The 26292-nt window shown below is 35.1% G+C and overlaps 1 protein-coding gene across 3 annotated transcripts in view; it reads left to right on the top strand.

The window, feature by feature from the left end:
- The window catches only part of LOC128184255 (epithelial cell-transforming sequence 2 oncogene-like), a 38576-nt gene extending 12968 nt beyond the window's left edge, over window positions 1–25608 (top strand). For all 3 annotated transcript variants that reach the window (XM_052853678.1, XM_052853677.1, XM_052853676.1), the window contains 9 exons: window positions 87–232; window positions 2970–3038; window positions 3321–3545; window positions 4045–4201; window positions 4501–4566; window positions 4711–4802; window positions 15686–15858; window positions 22732–24433; window positions 24885–25608. In XM_052853678.1, the coding sequence (XP_052709638.1) occupies window positions 87–232; window positions 2970–3038; window positions 3321–3545; window positions 4045–4201; window positions 4501–4566; window positions 4711–4802; window positions 15686–15858; window positions 22732–22862 (1059 nt within the window). In that variant the 3' untranslated portion in view covers window positions 22863–24433; window positions 24885–25608. The remainder of the gene's footprint in view (window positions 1–86; window positions 233–2969; window positions 3039–3320; window positions 3546–4044; window positions 4202–4500; window positions 4567–4710; window positions 4803–15685; window positions 15859–22731; window positions 24434–24884) is intronic.
- Window positions 25609–26292: the final 684 nt, after the last annotated feature.

Below are 26292 nucleotides of genomic sequence, written 5' to 3'. Positions count from 1 at the left end.
TGAAGCATAGGATGTAAAACATGAAATTGTAAAAAGTTTTGTTTGATCAGAAAAACAGACATATTGTACTGGAATTTGCATTGCAGACAGCAAAACAGTTCCATGACCACCCAGAGAAGAGAACGCCCATCGCCATGGAGATTCTGAGCAGCGAGGTGGAGTACAATCGAATCTTACAGGCTGTGAAAGATGTTTACGTCAAACCTCTCAGGGCTGCCCTCAACTCCAACAGGTATGTTCTTAAGTTACATTACCATTAGGTGGTATCAACTCCAACAGGTATGTTCTTAAGTTACATTACCATTAGGTGGTATCAACTCTATCAACTCCAACAGGTATTTTATAAAGTTACATTACCCTCAATAAGGTCAAAACTCCCATCAACTACAGCAGATATATCAAAAATATAATATTAAATTTCATTCCCTTTGATAGGTACTAAACTCTTACTAACTCAAATTTGTTATAAAAAAAAGAATTAGATGGCTTCATCAGCTAAATTGAATCCACAGCTGTATCAGCTAAAATCCTTATATTGAATCAAACAAGAATAAAAGAATTGCCATTCTGTACATGTATAAACCTTAGTATACACCCAATCAAATTCAACAAGTAAAAGCTCAGCAGCAATAATGTGTAATTAGTATGCGAAAGAAGTGGCTTTTTGACCTGTCAACAGTATGGAAACTACAGTCAACTTTAATAAGTGTAATATCACACAATCATATTATTCTTGATTTAAGGAAAAACCTCTGCAAAAATGTCATCCTCTGTATGATAATGCTGTGGACATTGAAAGCATAAAAGGACCAGTTTTTTGTACTTTTAAAATTGAATTTTTATTACATTACAATACAGATAACAAAAATTTGCCCTTTCACATTGTCATCCATAGTACTGAAGCAGTTTGAGGACCTCTTTCTCACCATCTCCCACCCACAGGTGTCCCTCACTGTCCAGACATAATGATATTGGCTTTGAGAGACCCTCCTCCTTACATTTGAAAAGCAGGAGCAGTTCACAGTTTTCAGACAAAATATGAATCTTTCTGTTTTCAGCATCAGCAACAAGTATTCGATTGAATTTGTCTGTAGTAATGCCATAAGGTATGAAGGGGTCTTTGCGAGGGTAATATGTGCCCTCTTGAAGTCCAGTAAAACTCACGACTGAAACGCATTTCTTTGATTTGTCTGAGACACAGAGACTTGACTCACTGTGCATTGCAATGTACCATGGGTGTGTGAACAGTGCTTTTCCTGTGGAAGTTTTCTCTATGCTGTGTGTTAGGTCCCCTGTTACAGTATAGCAGCCAATCTTTCCTCCATTGTCGTTGGCAAGGCTGACGTAGATCCTGTAATCCGTCAAGCAGATTCCACCGGTCGGATACCATTCCCCACAGTGAATCAGATCCATGGATTTCTTCTGCTGAGGGTTGAATTGACTCACCAACTTCCTGCTTTTATCGGTTGTCAGAAGATGGCCGCTTTTGTTGATGGCCAGGCCCTGCATCTCGTTGATTTCCAACCAATCGTGAACTTTCCTAGTGAAAAATTTAGCCAAAATATCTCCATGCTTGCTTAATTGTACAACCTGGCCTTTGTTTTTAGAAACCCAAATACTATCATTTTCACCCAAGACAATGTCCATGTTGCCAGAGGAAGGAATTTCGATTTCCTTGAGGACTTTAATGGATTCAAGACTTGGACTTGGGATTTCCAAAGAGACCTGCAGGGTTTGGTTGACAGAGACCTGAGCCTGAACTAAAGGTACCTGAACATTGCGGATGCCAAGACGTTGTTTGATCATAGATTCTCTTTCTTGTGTCCACTCTATTAGTTCTTCTTTATCAATATCACTCAGGAAGGATTTCAAATCATCAATACTTTTCTGTATTTCTTTTTCCTTTGTGGTGGAAAAACATTTCGTTTGCTCAATGATTTCAATCAAACTTTGAGCAGTCTCCAAATTTGATCGAAGATTTTTTTGTAACTCTTTACTAGGACCAAGTTCGACATTTTCTATTTCCTCAAGTCTTTTTTTATCTCTGTCCATCCTCAGTATAATCGCAGTGATCTCTTTCTGCCCATTTGTTTGAAGGTCTGTCTTCAGTTTGTCAATTCCTGCTTTGTACTGTGAAATTCCCTGTTCATTTTTAGCATGCAACTCAAGCAATGATTTTTTCAGCTCCTCTGCTAATAAAGTGAAGGAATCCATCATATGTGTGTGTTAAAATTCCTATTCTCTTTGATGTTTAATCAACCCACAAAAGTTCCATTTTGATATCTATTATCAGCGCTTTTCTATTTTTTTCACACTATCAATTTGTCTACATCAAGTCCTTATTCACTCAATTTTTTCACTTTAAAAAGAGTTTAAATACTTTATGGTCACATGCATTCTTGCCAAGGATCCCGGTACTTGTGGAATTTTTTTATCAAAAATATGAAGTTCATTTGAAGCACATACAAGTATATTAACTAGGGGGAAGTACATGTATAATTGAGTAATATGAAATTTCCTTGTTACACACAACAGATTGCTCTTTCGCAATCTATTTGAGATAGCTTATACACATATATTTACATTTGCAAATATGCTTCCTTATACGAACCTATAGAGTAGTGTAAACGTTCTTTTTAATGACGTCACAATGATGACTGCATGCTTTTATTGTTTGACAATTGCAATATTGTAAATGTAAAAACATTGTAATATTAATGATTCTGAATGATTTGCCATTCACAAATGTAAATATCAGTAATAAACAGCAATGTTAAAAAGTTCACAAGGATAAGTACATGGTTGGTATGTGATCAGGTCTACTGAGAAGCCCTTCCAACTTACCATGTTCATGTCCCGGTGAACTTTTTAACTTGCTATTTATTTCTTAAGTGAATTATCTCATACTATTATGTTACTTTGTAATATTGAAATTGATTTTTATTTGAAGAAATTTGTTATTATTTCAGGGCAATAGCTAGCTTCCAGAATGTGCAGATTATCTTCACTGATCTTCTACAACTGTTAGATGCCAGCAGGTATTGAATGGACAATCAGTATAGCCATATCCCTCCTAAAACATTAATAATTTCAATCCCTCTCTCTCTCATGTTCTTTTACATTTTAACTTAAAACAAAAACGAAACAAAAAAACGAATAGACAAATAAAAGGTTAAAAATAAAATATTCAGTATTGTGAGTTTGAATTGATTTCAACTTATATTATTGACATCACCATGTTGGCATACAGTCAAAATGACAGACAAAAGAAAATTATTATTATTTATAACATAAAGGCTACAGCATGCAATTGATTTCAGCGAGATGTTGGCTGATCTGAAGAATCGAGTTGCTGAATGGGATGCCACCAATTCCTGTCTAGGAGATATTTTTGTAAGATTCTGTACCCACCTGAAGCTGTACACTAATTATGTCAACAATTACGACGTCATCCTACAATGTATAGAACGTACTAAGGAGCAGACGCCAGCCTTCAGAGCCTTCCTGAAGCGACACGAGAGGATTCCTGCCTTGAGGATGATGACGTAAGATCTTGAGCACTTTGTGGGAACAGTTAGATTGTTTTACATTAACTGTGGAACTGCTTTTCTGCATGGCAAATTGTTATAGTTTTGTGATATGATGTAACAGCAATTGTTTTGAAAACATCATTTAATTTTCTCCAGACTAAAATTTGCCAAACTGTATTGATTTACTGTGCAACAGTCATTATCATGAAGGGGCCAATTTATTAACAAATAAACTTCTTTGGATAAAATGATTTTTCCCAATTAAAATTTCATTGTATTGTGAATTTGATATGTAATATCTCTCCCTCTCTATTTTTTATAACGATAAATTCTCATGCGTTTCATTTAATTTGCGTTGTATTTAATTAAAGGTTTTCTCAACATATTGCACCATATGTGCAAGAAATGCATTTCAACATCTTGTGCTACTTCAATCCAAATGGCTCATATTTAAAAGCTCCCAATTTACTCAGACATTATTTAACAAGGATCAACATTTTTAACAAATGTGTAGGTTGCCCGAGCTGTTGTTGTTGCCAGGACGACGGATCAACGAGTATGTGACCCTCCTGAGCTGGTTTGAACTTCACACTCCCAGCACTCACCAAGACAGAGGGGACCTGGCCGACGCCATAGAAACACTGAAGGTCGTCAATAGGCATGTGCAAGAGGTAGGGTCATCAGAGTTATGCCCCTTTTCACAGTGGTATAAATTGGCAACGGATTTGAATTTTTATAGGGTTAGAAATAATATTTGACTGGACATTGGGAATTTTTCAACAAGAGATTTCACTGGTCAGTACAGAACAATGACTGTCACACTGGACCTATATATGTGGAAAACTTAGAAATAGCTGTTTCAGAGATCTAGCGCTCTTCACTAAGCACTTGTCCAAATGTAAAAATGATTGGTTCCAGACCTCAGTTATATTGACCTCTGTTCAGTCATTTGTTTTTTTTTCTTTGGTAGAGCAAGACCAGGATGGACAGAGACAGAAAGATGATAAAACTGCAGAAGACTATACTCAACTGTCCTGTAAGTCTGATCTCACATCTCAAAGCAATCTGCTTAAGACTTTTATGATACTTAGATTATCCCATTCAGCTAAATTGAAATACTCTAGGGATTCAACAAATGACTTTTAAGACCTTCACTCATGAACTTTGTTATTATTGACAGAGTTTACTGGAGTCCAATAGATACCTCATCAAACAACAGGACGCTGCCAATCTCAGACCCCCCTCCACTCAGTCATCAGTACCAGAACTCAGGTCAGTCAAGGCAGGGACTAATTCTGTCCTCAATATGTTAGGCTATAGTTCTTGCTTTCAATCATTTGTCCTTTTTTCATAGCTCAATAAAAAATCCCCCACAATTTATCACCAGGTATTTATGTGAGGGAATGTCTGGTGCCAGAACCCAGATTTTTCTGTGTTATTGGACTATTTGGAGAGCTCGGGATGTGTTCATAATACCTGGGGGCGTGCAAGTGTTAGAGGGAGGCTAAATTTGGGCAGAAATTTAAATTCAGTCCAGGTTCTGATCCCAAACTACAAAATGAAAATCCCTTGCTTGTTTTCAACATCTAGCTAAAAAGTGCATAAATTCTTCAAACTTTCGGTATGCCTCTAAGATATTTCTGATAAAAGAATTACAAACTGTATAAGCAATTTTTAAAAACACAACAAATCAAAAAGAGACATAGTGTTTTGATATCTTGAAAATCGCAAAATTTTATCACAAATGTAATTTTCCCACATTTCTTTTTTATGTCCCTGTTGCTTCTCTTTGCAATGGACCACATTCCAGCATGGTGAAAAAAAGTAAAGAACAATTTGTTTCAGAGTTCCTGCAGAACCATTTATTTTAGCAATTTTAAAAGTTGTAAATTACACATATAATGTGCTAAAAAGTTCTTGCATATATAAGGTAAATAACATTTTGAAGCCATCAATCTGATCTGTGTGGCATGATTCCAATATATTTCATCATTTTGATATGAGCAATAGTGAATTTTTGTATTTCCTTAAAATGAATGATTATGTCTGTCCATCGATCATCATATTTATCTTCCTCTTCCAAAATCTTTCATATCTAATGAGGGTATAAGGTTACAAACTTCCTGTTTACTTGAATCACTAATTGCAAATGGTTAATTGCATAGTTTTAATAGCAATTAAGTAGTTATAATGTATGAGGAGAGCATCACGTTTATTCAGTTGGAAGTACTGACTTCCTCTTGAATGAGATGTCTCTTTCCTGCACCATGTCACATATGATGTAAAGACAACACCCATCAGATTAGGAAGAAAGAGAGAAAAATGATGGGAAATGGTTTATTATCCTTGGATCTTTCTCTCTATCATTAAATTTTGAAGTGAGAGAGAAAACTTTAAAAATGTATTTACATTTATTTAAACCCCCTTTTCTCTCATAACATCACAATAATTAAGGGGGAAATAGTCACAGACAGACAGAGAGACAGACAGCAAGGAAAGAAAGCACCGAATGGTCAGGAAATATATATCTGAATCCTTTTTCCTTCATTTGGGTTTTATAGTACATTTCCTTGAATCTGGTGATAAACAATTGCATAAACATATTACGTAATTTGTCATTGATGTAGAATGCGAGTTGATGTGTTCAAGACTTCCATACACTAAAAAGTACATAAGAAATTATTCAGTCAAGGAGAAAGGACCAAACATCTTAGGCTATCTGGGGTTTTTTCCTAGCTTCTTTACATCATTAGCTGTTTTCTAGTGCCATGAGATCTTTCTACTTTTGATCCTTTTAAAATACTTCAAGATTTTTAGCTCACCTGAGCTGAAAGCTCAAGTGAGCTATTCTGATCACATTTTGTCTGTCGTCCGTCTGTCCGTCCGTCTGTCCGTCCGTCTGTCCGTCCGTCCGTCTGTCCGTAAACTTTTCACATTTTCAACATCTTCTCAAGAACTACTTGGCCAATTTCAACCAAACTTGGCACAAATCATCCTTAGGCAAAGGGGATTCAAAGTTGTGAAAATTAAGGGCCACACCCGTTTTCAAGGGGAGATAATTAGAAATTAATGAAAAATTTCGAGAAATTTTCAAAAATCTTCTTCTCAAGAACCAGAAAGCCAGGAAAGCTGAAACTTGTGTGGAAGCATCCTCAGGTAATGTAGATTCAAAGTTGTGAAATTCATGACCCCCGGGGGTAGGGTGGGGCCACAATGGGGGGTCGAAGTTTTACATAGGAATATATAGAGTAAATCTTTAAAAATCTTCTTCTCAGAAACTAATTAGCCAGGAAAGCTGAAACTTGTGTGGAAGCATCCTCAGGTAGTGTAGATTCAAAGTTGTGAAAATCATGATCCCTGGGGGTAGGGTGAGGCCACATTGGGGGGGGGGTGTTAAAATTTTACATAGGAATATATAGAGTAAATCTTTAAAAATCTTCTTCTCAGAAACTAATCAGCCAGGAAAGCTGAAACTTGTGGGAAGTATCCTCAGGTAGTGTAGATTCAAAGTTGTGAAAATCATGACCACTGGGGGTAGGGAGGAGGCCACATGGGGGGGGGGTGTTAAAGTTTTACATAGGAATAAAGAGTAAATCTTTAAAAATCTTCTTCTCAGAAACTAATCAGCAAGATGATTCTTTTTAATTGTTAAGACTTTGGCTCCAGGACAATTCTTCGGCCTCACAAGAAGGTTCAGAGTTTGATGTAGCTAAATATCCCATATATAAACAATTGTAAAACTGCAATACTCAACATGTGATATGACTATAAAATTGAAGCAGGCAGCTATTTTTTCATTAGAATCTTTTTGTATTACTGTTTTGGGTTATTGCCCTTGATTTATTGATTCTTGATTATTTTAATTAATGCATCCACTGTTAACCAATTAATGTGATGATTATTTTTATACAATAATAAATATTCAATGTATATAAGTTGTTCTGCATAAGTAGTTTTGGGTTAGGCTGGATTAGTTTGTTTATTTTTGATTTCCAATTTTTAGATACTATGAATTATTTTAGGCTGGCACATATATAGGGACAGTGTCTATTGCATTGCAATGAGTGACTGTTTGGGGTTAAACTTGAACAGGTACGGAGAGATTGAGGGTGTTGACGTCCCTGCTGTTTCTAGTCTTCGTGTTTTTCTAACCAACGATACAGAATGTGTGGTCATTTCTGCCCTGTATCGCATTGATACAAGTGTGCGGTCATACCTGCTTGTATTGGTGGTGGTTGCGGCGGAGCACTAGTGTATGGTCATCCCTGCTGGTGTTCTGGCCTTTCTAGTGCAAGTGTGCGGCACTCCCTCATTAGGTTGAGCTGTTGGCGCAAGAGTGAGGTCATCCCTGCTTGTGTAATCTCTGCTTGCATTAACGTTGATACCTGTTGAGTTGCGTAGGTGTGCGGTCATCCCTGCCTGCATAACGTTGAGTCCCTATATATGTGCAGGAGCGGTGATTAAAGTCTGCTCTTGTAAATATTTCCAGCAATCAGGGCTATCCGAGTTCCAAGGGGGAAAAATGGATTTTATTTATACAGGATCTACATGTATTAATGTACATTGTCCAGATTGTATTATGACTCCATTAAGCTGACTTTATCATACCTATTGTTCCTCAGGTGAGCGATGTGGCCCATGGGCCTCTTGTTTAAAAGAGTAATCATTGGGGTTATTTTGATTTTTTGCAGCCAAAAAAAAAAAGCTTATGATGAAAGAATTTTCAGTAGATGTGTGAAATATGTTTTATTGACTAAAAAATACTACTAATCTTCTCAGAATGAGCCTGGCGTGCTTTAGAGGGCCTGAAATAGCACGTCTTGTTGGCATATTTTTTTCGCAAAGCTCAGAGGATGGCTCTTAATCATGTAACATTTAGAAAGTATTTTGTTTTCTAAGAATTACTACAAACTACTGATTACTTGTAATATGAAGTTTTCAATGAAACTATTTAAAAAATCCATCCTTTTTGTTGATAAGCTGTTTACAAATAGTATACATTCTATATAGATTTTAATCCACTTTGAAAAAACTTGCAGTAGAATTTTCTAAAAATTATGTGTCACACATCTGACAGTGCATCAAAACAATATTGCCAATGTTGATTATCTCCCCTTGTACTACACAGGACCTTTTGTTATATCATTGAATTATACACAGTACCTTAGCTATGTACGTCAATGGGAAAAGATGTTACATGTACTTATATTGAATAACATCCCTAATATTTACATGTGAAACAGTTGGGATGTAGCTGCATTTGATAACATAATAAAATGCATGCAAATCCATGGACATTGCCTAACAATTCATGTAATATTAAACCCTGTTCGTTTTATTATTTTATTGTCATAACTTTTCAACATTACACTACATCATCATTTGTGTTTGAGATAGGCTCTTTAATTTCCATTGTATCTTGTCCTTTCTGTTAGAACATGAGCAATGGAGGTCAGATGGAATCTTTTTTTTTCCCTAATATGTCTTTTTAAACAACATGGGTTCTTCATAATCTAGAACCCCAGACACACAGGGAACTATACTGACCCGCACAAAAGCAACATATTTAATTATATGTCTTCTTTTTTTTCAATTCAATGGTTTATTGACATCACCATGTTGGCATACAGTCAAAATGAAATCAATCTATATGTCATTTTAAATGTAGATTTACTTCTTTTTCCTTAATTCAGTTTTTTACAATATCAAAAGTTATTAAAAAATATCAATTCATAAGTTATAAACATTCAGTGTTCTACAATAGAAAAAAAAATATTCTTTTTGTCAGTGTTATCTTTATACACCCAAACAAAATGTGTTACTTATAGATATAGTTTGATAAAGATAACATGGGCATGTACTTTTACAACCAAACAAAAATTGTAACTTAAATACCCAGTAAGTCTGTGAAATTTCATGGAATATTCACTAGTAAATATTATGTCAAAGAAGTGTGGATATATCCTGTATATGTTATCGGATTATGAAGCATCTTCTAAATACCGGTACACTACACATGTAATAACAAAAAGTGTGAATGGATGTGTCTATAAATGAATGAGAATTCCCGGGGGAGGTGGCATGTACTGTTATGTCTGGTTGTCAGGAGACGCTGGCATGAAATGTCCTCTTCTTTCTGTCATAACACGATCTACAAAGGTCACATGGACTCTTGATATCTCGGTGTGATTTTATTTGCCTTGCTGTCATCGGATTTTGACGTTCCATTTATACATCATCTTCATACTCCCTAAACTTGTATGAATGTGAAAACATTCTTGTAAAAAAAAATATCATTTGATTTACAAAGTTATGATGTCTGCAACAAATCTAATAATGATACATTTTAATACATGCAAAATACTTGAAACATGCAAGATTTGTTTTCTGCATAGCTTACTGCATTGATATAGATTTGTCTGTAAATGGGGATGATAAATGATGACTAAGAACTATTGATTTCTGGGAAATACAAGTACATGCTTCAAACGATTTTTAAGATGTCATGGAACAAGTTGTGTTTTCTCCCCAGTGTATGAATGGGATTAAAATCACTTTTGATGAGTGTCAAAGAAGGCAATGCCTGATATGAAATTCCTTTCACATGAACACCCAAGTTTTTTTTTATTGTGTTTGTTTTATTAATTTAAGCTTTTTAATGTTAAGCTTATAATCTTGAATTGAATGACTGATAACATTGTCAAGTAATTTGTGTGTATAAACACTTGACAATATGCTCATGTAATTTTGGATTTCTGTCTAGCTTACATTTCCTTGTTCAGAACAAGGACCAACTCTTATTTCCAACCCCATTTCATCACTACAGAGGATTTGTTTTTAATTACCGTTACTTCTAATTTTTTGCACCTGTAATAATTCAAAATCTCTTTTTTACTTAAGTATCTTATTTAGCTTACCACCATACCAGTAATTTCTTATTGTCGGTTTTAATATCAGGTCTTTTCAACAGTCTACATTGCATAATGTATCATTTGGCCACAACGAGGAAATGATGCAATCCCGAAATAATGCCATGGAGAATAAATGAAGAGTTAAAAACAGAACTTAGCAGCTCTCGATCAAAGTAATTGCCATGAAACTTCAAATAAAGCTCGAAGTGACAAGTTACGCAATTGTTTGATAATGCTTCTTATGCTGATGTGCAGTATCCCTGCACATAGACAGGATGACTGGGCTCATTATGAAACTGTCTGACGCTGATAAAGACACCTCTTTTCATTTATCGGATATTGTTTTTTGGAGTGAGAAAGATCTGTTTGTGTTGTGTGTCAGTCGAGAGTTATCTGCCCATAGACCACACTGTAAAACAAAGATAAGAAGTTTAAAAAAAAAAAAAAAAAAACAGAAAGGGGTAAAATTTTGTCTGCATGGAAAAAGCACTTTTTTACCTTTATATGCATAATTTTTTATAGATGAGCATCTGTTGTTATTGTGCACTTTTGAAAATTAATGAACCGTCTGTTTTAAGTAAGGGGAAAGTGAAAAAAAGAGACTTGAGAACATCTTTTATTCTGTTCAGTCTTGACCTCCATGTATACAATTGCAAAAGCATGAGATCTAAGTGCTTATTACATAACGTGCTTACGAGTCTTTTCTCAAGGAGACACAGCACTTTGCAAGTTTTCTTTGTTCCTAGATTTAATACAGTTGAACAAATTACAAATTCAAATTAATTTATAGTTTTAAATTAATTTTATTTTCATTGCAATTTTTATATGAGTTTTATTACTTGATGGGATGTTTGACAGATAAGACCTTACTCGGAGCCATCATGTAAATTGCTGAGTTGTTCATAAAAATGACAAAACTTTTGCCGGCAAATAAATGGCGGTAACTTGATGTTTTACCATTGAAAAACTTCACATTATCACAGATAAATTTAATTAACTCTTTCTGGGAAAGTTCCTAGCCAACACATAAACATTGAAATTAAGGTCAATATTTTCAATGCAGTTATAGAGAACCTAGCTTTCTTTGTTGTTAGGGATATTTTTTTGTAGGTATAATGTGTATTGCTAGCAGAAATGTCTATTTCTATCTGTGTGAGTCACGCTGCCTTATTGATTTCGTATCGAGCCCGACATCAGCTGCCGGCCTCCCTCCCTCCCTGGATTAATCATGAGGCCACCTGAAGGTCCACTGGGCCATAGCAACACGAGAATCTCCACAAATGGTTCTCCTTGACTGAATAGTGTATACCAGTCTGATACCAAAGACTATAGGGCTACTCTGTATAGTATTTTTCAATCTGCTGTCAAAGATTATGTATAGAGTTATTTTGAACAGTATATATATATCAGCCTGCTAGAAAGACATATAGGGCTGTTATAATGGACAGTGATGCTACTCTATTTTTTTATGTGTTTGTGAATCTCAGATTTTTTGCTACTCTATTTTTAATACCACAGAGATTTTTTTTCTGATGTCATAACCATTTCACTTCCTTGCAAGACCAGAAGTTGTCCTGTTTGAATGATAGTCACTCCATGTTTCGATATTCTGATGTCTAAATCCAAGGATTATTAATACTGCAACCAAAATAGATTGATTTCACTTTGTAAGATTTATATTTTGATTATTAATTGATAAAAGCAATTTTGATTTGGAAAAAAGAAGGAATTTTCTTATCTTTTTGAAAAACAATCATTTCAAAAATTTTTCATCTTCAGACTTTAATATTGCATGATCAATATGATTCGAAATTGAAGAAATATAGTAAGCTTTTTCACTTACAATTACTTGAAAAACTGGCATTAAATAATAGAAATAAATGTTGCATGTGCATGCAAGAAAGATTACAAGGTCTGGTTTGTATTGATACATTATTTAACATCAGATGTTCTCTGGCCCCGCCGTCACCAAAATTTTTAAATCCCTCAGCTCAGTCCTCAACTCAAAACCTTAAAGGAAAAGTGCGTGAATTTGAGGTAAAAACTCAGACTTGAGGCTGAGTAATGACTTGAGGAAAGTTGGTGACGGCGGGGCCTGATGAAAAATCCTTAATATTCTGTTCATATGGATTCTGCAATAAATGAAAAGAGAGAACAAATCAACTTTAAATATTGCAAAGGCGATTTGCTAGTTTTGTAGAATAAAATTCATTCTAAAATAGCTTCAGCGTTGATCCTGTTGGCATGCAGACTGATCTGTAATCAATGCTATGACATGATGTAGGATGTCAGCGCCTGGTGGTGACGTGAGTGGACGTTTTCTCAGCTATTTGTCACTCAAGACGAGTGTCAGCGCGTCTGTCAGATTCGTCTATAACTCTGACCTTGAGTTCTGTTAAAGTGCATTTAATATTATTTTAGTAGTTTAGACGACACTAAGGGGAGGGGGAGTATTTGTTTAATAAGATTTTGTATGAAAGGCCTGAATCTGAAATAGTCATTTTTGATTTGATCGCTTAGAAACTAAATTTTAATACTGTAGATACATCAGTATGTAAACCTTCCCACCCCCCCCCCCCCCCCAAAAAAAAAAAAAGAAAAACAAACAAACCCAAATAACTATCTAAAATGATTAGACAAGGGAAATCACAATATGCACATTTCTGCTTGCAGTAGTAATTGGACAAATTATTGAGGGGGGGGGGGGGGGGGGTCTCAACATAAAGAGAGTCTTGAACATAAATAATGAATCCTGCAAAAGAAAACTCTAATTTACATAAATGGTTTTGTAAATGGCACTTCATCATTTATTCAATAAGAAAGATCCATTACACAGGTACATGGTAAAAGTTCTTGTCTGGACATTGTCCTTTCTGTACCGTCTCCTTGTATCAGCATTCTGTCGCTGGTCTCACTGTAGAACTGTTAGAAAAAAAAACAACAGACCTGGGGTCAACATCTTGGTTACCTGCAATTTACCTGTAATTAATAAGGTGAGCAGCCATGAGACCTGAGGGTGCTGAATACAGATGTCTGTCTCCATAGGTCACTGTTCAGACATCCTCACAGTGACAGGGGGATACAGTTACCAGGGTGGGGGAAGAAGTTGTACAACAAACAAAAAGGGGAATGCTCTTGCTGTTTCTATTTAGTTAAAAATTCAATCTTGAAACCTTTCAGAGTACAGTATGGATTTTTTTTCATGAAGCCATTTTACTTTGACCTCAGCCCAGCAGAGCCAGTGTTCACTCTCTCTCTCTCTCTCTCTCTCTCTCTCTCATGAATTTTAGAATTAAAAAAATAAGCTGGATGATTAAGACGTATCTTGACTGCAATATTTAAACATGTACTGTAGTTCAAAGGCTCATGTCTCTCCACTCAGTGTCTTCATTCTTCATCTTCAACTTTCTAAAAGTTCAGCCATGAATTATAATTTGCTAAAAGTAGGCTTTGATTTGTTGGTTATAATTCACCAAGCTGTCAAAACAATATTAAAGTTGTCATTTGGAGACAGTCTGAGGAGACCTTTAGATGTATTATTTCCATAAATATTTAGTTGTGTGTCCAGATGTCTCATCTCAAACACGGTGGATGTGGATTCAGCTCTTGGACCCTGAAGACATTCTGTTCAATTAACCTGGGTCCTCAGTGGCTATGTGGTTGGAGACCACACAAAGTGTTGGACTGGGATTTTATTTCCCTGTCTCCTGGTGCAGTGGCTGCTTGGTTATAGACCCTTAATGTTCAACCAGAGAATGTCACATTGAAGAATTAGACATTGGTTCAATGTATGGTTGGGTAAAGACCTTGTGTTTAACAAGATTCTGTCACCAAACCCAGAAAAAAAAACCATGTCTCAGCAAAAAAATGAAATGGATGACAATCACCTAAGACAGTAATGAAAGAAAAACATTACCAGCCGGCTGGGAGCTATCTTGCATAATGGAAAAACATTTCAGGTTTTAAATGAAAAAAATGATTTTGGCTCTCGACTGAGTTTGTCCCATGGGGTATGTTATAGATGTGTTGAATTGCATCTGAAGTTGGAAGAAAACATGCTGTTTTGATTTTATGAATTCATTCGTAGGCAAGTACCGGTAGATATGCCAGACATGTATGCTTTATCAAAGCATTATATAATGTTGTTTGCTATGTTAACAGGTTTTAAGAATCAGTGGATTCATCTATAATTAAGAAGCTCATTAACTGCAGGTCAAATGAGAGGCCCGAGCCTCCCCTGCTTTCTCTCTGCAGGAAAAATAAAGTGGGGCAAAGGAATTCTGTTATAAGGGGGTGTCAACTAATAGCAATTATCACAGTGGGGCAAACAAGTCACTAATCAAGATGAGGTAACCCTTTAAGATGAAACACGCCCCCCTATGGGGAGAATGCCAAAATGTGTCAATCAACCATGAAAGGGAAAGTACCAAGTTACATAATCCTTGATGTTTCATTAGTCAGGAAGAAAGTTTTTGATTTTCTCTTTCACAGGGCTCGGAACATTTAGCACAAGACTTAGGCTAGTGCTGCATTAACTAACTAAGCCTTCATTTAATAGACTTGAATTGATGGGGTTTCTAGTTCATAGTAACAACTATAAATGTGCAGTTTGATGAGTCCCTGTAATAACCAGCTTCTTATTGCTGGTACCTATGTACACAGTGATTATGTAATATGTGCTTTTAATCAAAAGCATTGTTATATTCATAATGTACAGTCTAATTGAGACATGAATTGGAAAATGAGATAATGGACATTTAACACGCATGGAGGGATTTTTAACATTAACATTGAAATGACATCTTTAAGACTAACAAAGGGTAGGGAAAATAACTGTACCTAAGAGGCTAAGACTAGGTTTAAGACAGGGATATGTTAATGTGTAAGATGATCTGTTTATGTGTCTTTGTTTAGTTACCTATTTACAGGCAGATAAGATTTGCCTGGAGCTTTTTGTCTCTCTGATGATATTACCAGATCATCGATAACAAGGAAATTCAGTGACTATCAAACCTTTTGTAATGTTATAAAATGAAAACTAAGCGATTTTTATTTTACAATAGGTCTGTTTCAAAGGTAGTCATCAGACAACAGGCCCTACGTCATATTACTTCTGTTTGCAATGTAAATTCTTAACATAAAACCAATTTATTGCCAAAAATGCATTTACAAATGATAAAACCTGCATTTCATGGGATTTGAATTTTTTTCAGTGAATTACATGTCACTATTGTATCATTGTAGGGTGTACCAGCACATTGAAATGCTTGGTCTGTTCCTGTTCAACGATGCGCTGGTCGTCACACGGAGGACGGACAGGAACTTCCCATTCACACGCGCCCGGGAACACACCTACCGGTTTGAGAGCAGCCTCGCCCTCTCCAGGCTTAGGGTGAGGGACATCCCTGAGTCCAAATGTAAGTCATCAACACAGGCTTAGTGGGTTATCTGAGGTATATAATGGTTAAGAAGCTCTGATGATACATATGTGTAAGGTTGCATAAAGTACATACAGGTTAAGGACATTGAGTTCCCAGGGCTGTCAATCTTCATGATTTCGGTTTGATAAAGGGACCCATCCCAATTTAAAAATATGCAAAATTCTAATTTTCCAGTTGAATATATCTCAACTTTGACACAGTACAGTGTAAATGAAATGCAGTTATCTGAAGCAATTTGATTTGAGTTACATCTTTATTCTTGTTAATTCATGATGATTTTGAAGCAAAGAAAGTGCATTTGTCAATTGGATGCACATGTTAGTTGAAGAAGCTTGAGGTACATGTTTATTGCAGAGATGTAAATGTGGGTGGAAGAGACATGAGGTTCATATGTGAAACTGAACTATGTAGAACAATGTGTGTCAAATAGAAATGAGGTGAAAAATGAGGTACATATGGGTTAATTAGACATGAGATACATTATACTGAGTCAGTTAGACATGAGGTAGGTGTGTCAAATAGACATGAGGTACATACATGTTAAATAGACATGAGGTACATTATAATGATATAATGAGTCAAATAGACATGAGGTACATCATACATGTTACCATTGGATCAAATAGACAATGTGTTGAAGAGTCTTGAAGTATTTCTATGTCAAGGAGCCACAAGGTGTATTCGATTAAAAACATGTGAAGAATATCTGTGTCAGGAAGGCAACTGTTTGTTACTGAGGTATCTCATCACAATAATTTACACAAAAACTTTATACATATATATCAACTGATGAGAGACCGTAAAAAAATGTGCTCCCGAGAGAGAGCAACAATTAACATTTTATATATAACAGTGATAGAAAGAGCCAGGTGTAAGTGATAGATAGTATCTCTCAAATCACCTGATAACAAGCTCAGCCAGCCAGATTCTTTGCATAGCTGTTATAGCATTAAAAACTTCCCTACTTTTTTTTTTTATCTGTAGACTATTGAGATGGAGATTGTGGTTTGTAGAAGTGGATTCCATGTTCTTGGTAAACACTTGAGCTTTCTGTCAGGTGTTTGTTTAGTAAGAGAGATGGAGGATGTTTCAGACACTTACCCAAGTGCTTAACAACTTAAAACAAACCAAATTATTAAATCTGTGCGACATTTAAGTTTGGTATATATATCTTTTGGTAAAGATGTACACAACTCCAGCCTTTCCTGGGATTAGAGATTTTGTTGTTTTTCTGCTGAATAAGAGTACAAGATGTTCCCCCAGAATAACGGCAGAGCAATTATATGCATGTAAACAATTTGTTGCTTTTGTTTTACAAAAAACTCTTGACATTTAGAGGTATGCAATACAACTTGTTTACTGTCAGAAACAATACACACAATATGAATACTCTGTAATTAGATGGCTGAGAAGAATATTCTGCATTGTTAATAATTGCTGTAGGTCTGCAGGTACTGTTTAATTATCTACTGACAGGGTATATCTATCCACATGGGTATGGTTCATTAAAGTAATCAGATAATAAGTTGGTGGCAATACACAATTTTTGTTCCAGATAAGTGGGTGGTAAACTTTGGGGAGGGGGGGGGGGGGTTGAGGGAGGGTGAAATGTGTGACCTCTTTGTTAGAAAGTTATAATCTCCCCAACAAACGTTTACATATATATAATTAACTAAATCTATTTTTAGCGAAAAACTCTTATAAATTGCAGGCAATTCCACTTATGAAGTTATTTGGAGGCCAAAACTCTTAAGATCTCCTTAAAGATATATATTGCTGTGAATGTAGATCTATCATTTACTGTGTAATACACAGGATCCATTTATCTGACATTGTGTACATGTACTGGTCAACATATCTGTTGTTTACTTAGAAATGACCTTGTGTAGAGAGACCGCAATCAGCTGCACAAAATTACCCCTCTCTAATCAGGACTTTTGAGGGTATTTAGTATAACCTTTGACATAATACATTCCCTGTCATTTGGAACTCTTTGGGGGGTTTAGGCATGACCCTGACCTATTTATTTGATTCTGCCACCACCTGATGAAACAGGTGGGTGTACTTGCTTCCATGTCATATGTCACCTTGTTTTAATGAACCAACATTTACATTACAATAATGGTTCAGAGCTTGGGTTGTGTGGTATTGCAGTAATTTTCCAATCTGTGAAGTCTGCAACAGGCCTGACAAATTTTCTTGCAGACACATCTTATCTGTTTTGCCAACTTGATCATTTCTTTCATGATGGAGAGCTAAAAGGATTACATAAGCAGAATGAACATTTTGTTTGTATGGTTATGTAACAATATGTTTTGGGGAGGGGGATTGTAATATGTTCTTTACATCATACAAATAATAATTGGCAGTGTCAAATTGTCTACTCGGCAATATTTTTGAAGTAAGAAAATTTGATTAGTTTCTAAGTGTTGACTCATTGCCTGGTTTGACAGAGTATATCAAGGAAAAATCTTATCAAATGCATCTTATATTGAAAAAGAAAAAGGAATTTGGTAGTCAGATTGTCTCTGTGGTCCCATATCTCCTCCCAAACTGGTATTTTGCCAGAGTGAACAATAGATTTTATCCATTTCAAGATCTAGGAGAAAGCTAGGCAAGGAAAACATATTTGATATTTTTAACAGTGCGTCAGAAGGATACCGTTTGGTTGAAGCACTTGATTGATATGATAACTGACCTTCACCAACTTTTCTTGTTATCGGCTGTCCAAGGCAATGCCCGAGTTTTAAAGGCCGAGTTTTTATTTAGAGGTGGGCTCTGGTTGGTTGAAGTTTGTTATCTGGTCAGCGGTATTATGTGAACATGGTCAACATGGTTAAACACCCCAATACTGAGATAGCCCTGGCCTCTCTGTGGTCTGTTCAAACAATGGGCAGCTTTGATGAGGACCTGAATTTGTTTGTCTAATCTCGAGGTTATCCAATGGAGAGCTTCAGTTTGATAGATGTTGAGAAGTAGGTAGTTTGCAAGTGAAGAAAAAATTGTGTCCATTTTTTTCCCCGTCTACCCTAATAAAGGTCAGCCCATAAAAATGCCAGCCTTCAAATGCTAACTTTATAGGTAATTATTTACTCTTTAATAGCAGGTTTTTTTTTTTTATCAACTGTGCTGCCTCAAGGTTGCAGATTCAAAGGTTTTTCAATTATAACAATGTGGAATCTACTGGCCTTGAATTTTTTGGAGTCAAGTAATTCGTTTTTTGTTTTGCACACTTTGAAGTTCTTGGCATAGAAAAGTTCTATGAGGAGAACAGAGCATATTTGGAGAGTGTGTTTATATATTCTCTGAATCAAAGGGATGCTTACATCAAATTAACACAAAATCATGCTCCAACATGTTACGTAACAACGTTTTGGTGTCAGCCTTCAACACAGTGCCAGACAATAAAGCCCCGGCCAAAAAAAAATACCAAGGCTACAGTTAACAAAATGGTTTGCACCCAGCTAGTGCTTCTAATCTTTCTTCAATTTACTGCTTTGACAGCCATTGTAATAAGATTTTAAATAGAAATGTTATCGTTCAGATTTATTTGTACTCCATAGCATGGTTGGAGGAGGGAAAAAAATTGCCCTTTTTAGTTTGTTGGCAACCTCTCTGAGTGACTTCAAATTGACCCCAAAGTAAACCTCTCCCCTAATGGCTAATGTAGATATTGTATGAACAACATGTATGAAAAATCGCATTTCCCAAAACTCGAACACCCCTCATTAATCATTGGTTATTAAAGACAGCGTAATGTTATAGCAGGTTAGGCATTATATGGAGAATATCTTTTAAAGAGTGTTGACACTTCACATTTAGAATGGCAAATGTAGTTTAGAATTCTGAGGGCTTTTTAAAAATATCCATCCACAGATGACCTTTATTTATTGCAGCCAAATTTTGTTGTTTCATTACCATCATTTACACAAGACAGGAATTTTTCATATTAAGAGTGCTGAGATTTTTCATTTGCTTACTCTATCACCAGAGGGAAATTTAGTGAAAACCAGCATTTAGATGTGAGTCAGCGACTGCTCATACTAGATCAGCTGATTGTAGAATCAGCTGAGAGTACAGATTATATGAATTCAATGTAGGGACAAAAGAAAATCTGAAAATCTGCTTTCTTCAATAGATCTGATGTAATAGTGGCTATAATTCCTATGTACATGTATGCCTGTCTGCATGTAGGGTATGAATAACAGAGATAAGGACATGCAGGTGTAAACCTGGGCTGTAAGACAAAGAGCTGAGTTGGCATTCTTACCTGGAGGTTACCTGTAATTTTAATTTACAGAGATGTAAACCCCCGGTCAGGGACATTTCCCTAAATGATTGTTTGATCAAACTAATAAAAAAAATCACCATGAAGAGGGCAGCAAAGAGCTGCGATTGATAGAGGGTTGATGAATCACACAGGTGAAAATGTCGGAACCAGGGGTCCCCCGCAAGTGGAGTTAAGAGTGTGCGAGTTGGGTGAACGATTAAAACTCTTGAAAACGATCATAAATCTGCAAAGGTGCTTGTCTTTGTTGTGGATCAAAAATGGGAAGAAAATACCTGGTATTCAATATACAGAAAAATGCTTGGTGCACTGGGATGAAGTGGAGCTTTAAAATGCTTAGTTTTTAGGTTTAGTAATAAAATTATGTGATTCAATACATCATTTATTTTCTTACACACTTTTATTAATTTGCATGTGATTCAATACATCATTTATTTTCTTACACACTTTTATTTGCATGGTTCTGCATTGAAGAACTTGTAATTTTACCCACTATTAATTAAGAAGATACATGTAATCATACAGGGGATTACCACAGCTGAATTCAGACACCTTTCTGCACAGACTAATACAATTCTATGTTGTGAATGTGTCATAGGATTAAATGAATGACTAAGTGTACAAATCAAAGTTTTACACGTCAACTCAGCAGTTTTTCAGCTCACCTGATCTGAAGGCTTATATTGTCAGAGATTCTCTGATGAAATTGTCTCGTCATCAGTATTGAATAGTTGTGACATTTTCGTCTTCTCTTTAGAACCACTTGTGTAAAGCAAAGGAGAGTAAATTTTATAGGGGGGGGGGGGGGGTAAATTGAAGGGAAGATTATTTTTTTTAAACCTAAATATTACATGGTCGGTGGTTCTGTTAAAAAATCTCCTTCCCAAGAACCATTGCACCATCAATGTCAATATTAGGATGAAAGCCATTAGTTATATATTGGAGATTGAAGGTATTCAAAGCATTAGTTCTTCAAATATTGGGGCCCTAAATAAAGCACGCAAATTTTAACATTTGAATATATTGGGGAAAAGCTAAAAAATAACAAGGATACAGTTTTTGACATCATAATGAAATGTGTCCTGATGTAATGCAGATTCAAAATGGTGCATACCATGATGTGGTGCAAAGTAGGCGGTGCAAAATTCAGCTGTTTGCTATAATTTGTTATTTTACTAGATGTATGCAAACATCATGTTATAGTTTGTGCTCAGATTCTTAAACCTATAATGGGCCCATATAAATAATTCAAAGTTACAAAATGGGATATCATCATCTCAAAAACTTTTATCATTAGAGTTTAATCTTAAATACTTTAAAATGCTGTTCTAAAAGGATAACAATTCAAATATACTGATTCATGATCTACAAGACCCAGTATCTCAGGACAATTAGAATTTGGAGTTTTATGAAAGAAAAATTAATACATGTATAGAGTTGTGAAAAATATGGAAACAGTAACACTTAACTCAGTTCATGGGCCTCTTAATATATTTTGTACACAATTGGATAGCTCAAAATATTGAATACCTGTGATCAGCTACTTGTATGGTATCTTTATAACAAGTGCTCATACAGTAGATTTAGCAATAATTGATATGCTTTTGGTCCCTTGGTGTATGGACCAATAGATGAGTAGGTGTATTTTAAGGTACCGGTACAACTGTACTTCAATGTGAACTCCTGTTTTGTGGGGTTTTTTCATTGACATTTAACCCAGTTTAGATTTTTCTTATGGTTTAATTTACTTTAAAAATGGCTGATCCATGGATTTAATCCCCAATTTAAGTTGAGCAATAGAGTTTAGTGGGTCTGAGTTGGAGTTTATAGATCTTCTGCTGCAATTTAAATTGTATAGTATCAAATTTCACTATTGTCTTATGCAGAATGATTAAATCTTCCAACTAACCAATTTCTTGATGCAATTATATGACAGTTGACAATGTGATTGTCATTTCTGTGCGGAGTTTAAGAGAATATCTAGTACTGTTACATGGCGCTGGGTGTACCAGTAAGCTAATTACTTGTAACAAAGATTTGTGGTCTTGCCCTGAGCGTGGAGGTTAACCAGACATTGCTGTGACCCTTTTAATGCCCAGTGTCATAGAATATGACCAGAGCTTATAGTTTTACTGTTTTTGACCATAAAAACATTTACTCCAATCACAATCGTTTGGAATTGGGTTAATATTTGATTTGTGGCTCTTTTTGAAATTTGGATAACTTATTTTATAGATTTATAAACTTACAGAAGGGTATAAGCTAGGACTTGTTTGATGTAAGGCTAGTCCCTGGTATCATCTACAGACGAACGACAATGTGGCTGTTAAAATTGGTCTGCTCTGTTAAAATTGTTGAAATCAAAATAGGTAGTTTATACATGTATGTTGAGTTAATTTTGGGAATGACAATGTACATGTACTAGCTGTTTTATTGAATGAAGTTCTGTGAAAAGGAGAAACTTAATGATATGCAAGATGAATGAGGCATGCTTTAAAAATGTCTGCATGGAGTGAAGACATTTTATTTCAGAATCTACATTTATTTCCCTCTGTTTGCAGATATACGCTACGGATTTAAGCTGGAAACTCCAAAGAGAGCTCTTCACTGTTCGGTGGAATCGGAGGAAGAAAAGTTCAATTGGATCAGCCTCCTGGAGCAGGCCATTCGATCCGCCATAGATATACAGTGATGTCATCATTTGACTTAAAACACCCAGTGTCCTTGAAGCACTGCCCCAATCAATGGACTTATATTTAGAAAAACTTCTAGCTATAGCTTTATATTATATTAATAAGCATTGTTTTACACACATATAATTTATACATGTTGTAGTAGAGTTTTCTTTTTACATTTTTTTACCATATTTTTTATTTTCATCTTTATATTGTTTAATGAATGATCATTGAAATATATGTATTTACATCCATCTGTGATATATAGGACATAATCTTTTTTTCTTTTCTTTTACTTTTTCTTAATGATGGTAGTATGCCAGTCTCAATGAATATCTTGCATGTACTCATCACATTTCGTGAATCAGTTCATATGCTGATAAAAGAAAATGCTGGACCTCAAGAAATATTTGCAGAAATCTGGCTGAAGTTTATGACTAAGAACACATGAATTCAGTGCTATCATTTGAAAGCTTAAAATTGATTTGATCTGTTTTTGTAGAGAGTGGAGAAATGCCCCATTTTTCAGAGAGAAAACAATATCAAAAGGGAGATAGGTCTTTTATTCTGATTTGTTATCAAGAATACTCTCAGATGTTTCAGTTACCAAATATTTGCACAGTTATTGTGATAAAATGTAAAATGTTTGTAAATCCATGGGTGTTTTTTTTTGTTTTTGTTTTTTTTTTTTAGATTTCTTTGTTTCTTTTTCGTTTGTGGTTTTACCTCTTAAAACAAAATTGTCTTTCTACTGTTGTTACCAGCTGTGTTTTTGCCACAGTAACCCCCCACCTAGACGTTTTAATGTAGCCCTCTCTGATTTTTTTATCTGACGTTTTCTGGAGAGAAGCCCTAAAAGAAATAATAAATCAGGAGAGGGCTACATAATAGCAGCTACCCCCTCCGTCCTTTAATTGTTAAAGTTGTGTGCCAGGATTTTTTTTCTTTGGCCATGTTTGAGAGATACTGTTAATTATGTGTTATTATGGAACTTTTTTTAGACAAATTATGTATACACTTGTTGGTGTGTTGATTTGGGACCATCCCAATGTTTGTTGTCCATTTTTACGTTAACCATAAAGTGCAAATCTGCCCTGTTGACTTGTTAAGAGCGGTTTTATAGAATAGTGACAGTTATAGGTTTTTTGTCATGGTAAGCATAAATCCATCCATTTGGATATTTTCCTGTTTGGCTTTTATTATTGACTATACTTTTAAAGTAGATATTAAATCAAATATTGCATAATTATCACTTGTTGTTGCTTTAGTTTGACAGATAATTATCAGAATTTGGTTTCGTTTGTCTGGCATTTGGAAACAGAAATCCTCACATTTTCCAATCGTGCTATATGATTTTATAATGTTAAGTATTTAATTAGTAAAATAATCCTAAAAGACCTTAATGCTCACTGTTTATTCCTAATTAAACATGAAGAATTAATATCTGAAAAAAAATTGAGCATTCCTGGTGTATTTTAAAACCTTGCTATTTATAAGAGTTGAGACTAAGGAATTAGGAGAAAACTTCTGAGTTTGCAATTTCATATTCTAGCAATTTGATACAAGACAGCAGGATCGTGGAATTAAGGTCAGACGACACGTTCCTCAAAATCTTTTTTGTATCTCCTCGTAATAAAGAGTTCCAATAAAAAATATTAATTTTATAATTACTTTAAAAATGATCAAAATTTACTTGGATTTGGTTATATGTCCAGATGGTCGAGTGGTGAGAACCGTGGCCGCTTACTGCCAAAAGCGTATAGGTTCTAGAGGTTGTGAGTTCAAAGCCCCGCCCCGTCGGAGATATTGTTCTAATATAGTGAATTTCGCTGTGCTGAAGATGTATTTATTTTTATATCAGCAATCAAGTGTATTTTCAAGAAGATTATATAGGATATTGCATACTCTAGTATTTTGCAGAAATGCCTGGTAAGGTACCCTAATTTTTTGCAAGAAAGCTTGTCAAAGTAGTAGTAAACCATTAACAAATTCCTGGAAAAAGTTATCTAAAATTGAGGAATGTGTCGTCTGACCTTAAGTACTTGTGTAAAATGTGTGCTATTGTTTATTACAATGCTATTTTGAACATTGCTACAGGAAAATATCTAGAGTATATAAATATATATATGCACTTTACATTGTCTTTTATAAACCAGATTTATATCTGGAAAGCTTTTGTGTATAAGGGTGTACATCCCAGTGTGAATCTGGTTGATACATGCTGTTATACAGATTTTAAATTTTTTTTTAAATGTTGTATTCTGCTAATATTTGTGCATGATTTAAAACTGTCTTTGAATGGTAAACATAACAGTATAGCTCCTCTCTGACACAAGGAAAACTGATAAACATGTTCATGCTGTTCCAGTCTTGATTTAGAATGAACTACATGTAAATTTGATAAAATCTTTGTGACGAGGTCTAAAGTGATATCTAGTTTAGCTGCTAAGCACACCGATATGTACAGTAGTTTGTGATATCAAAACTAATAGCTATTCCCTCACTCCTTTATTCCTCAGCGTTTAATATGATATCTAGATATATTTCTTCAAAACACTTGACTACATGTAATTTGAGAACCAGAAATAATTTTCTCCTCACACTTTGTATTTGTGATTGTGTATTAATTGGATGTGTGGACTTCTATTGCTGTATTAGTACATGTGAATCTTGTATGCTGATCGAATAGTTGGTAATATAAAAGCACTCAAATCAGAATCTAATTATGTAGATTTCAATAAAGTTTACTTTTATTTTTACAAATGAGTTTTTTGTATTAATTTTATGGTAAGATTTACAGTTTATATATGAACACAAATTGTTCAAATTCTCATGTGCAACTTGAAGGAAATTAAAATGGGATGTGTGAATGGGATCAGAATTATAAGGATTGTCAACCTATTACTGAAACATGAGTTTTGGTGCGGCTTGCTGTAATCTGCCCTGGTATTGAATACACACAAGGAAAAAATTTGATTTGCTTATCAGATGGACATGAAGAAAAAACTCAATTAATATCTGCTTTGTAAATTGGATGGCAGAAAACTACTATTGGTGAAGTACCCATATATTTGCAATGGACAATTGATTCATTGAAGACAGATAGTGTTGAAAATCTAAAAAGTAGGTCAGATTTTAAACTTCGAGATCCTTCCAGAAGATACTGATGGAACAGCCAGTAGTATTGAGCAAGTTGCATCCTGTAAGTTTGTAGTCCATGTGCCAGGGGTGTAGTAGATATATAAATAAAATTTAAAATCTCACCAAACTGGCACTCAATATATTGCAGATAGAGATATACTCTCTCTCTCTCTCTCTCTCTCTCTCTCTCTCTCAGTTTCTCGTCTTTAGTTGGAATGTATTGTGTATTGCCTATTGTGTAGATTATCTATTGTTGTGTGAAATGCATCAAAATTAACATAATAAAGTTCTATCTATTAATAGCGA

Source organism: Crassostrea angulata, chromosome 5, assembly GCF_025612915.1.
Source record: "Crassostrea angulata isolate pt1a10 chromosome 5, ASM2561291v2, whole genome shotgun sequence".
Taxonomy (NCBI): domain Eukaryota; kingdom Metazoa; phylum Mollusca; class Bivalvia; order Ostreida; family Ostreidae; genus Magallana; species Magallana angulata.
Note: the sequence above shows the minus strand (reverse complement) of the source record. Positions and strands in the feature narration are given on the sequence as shown.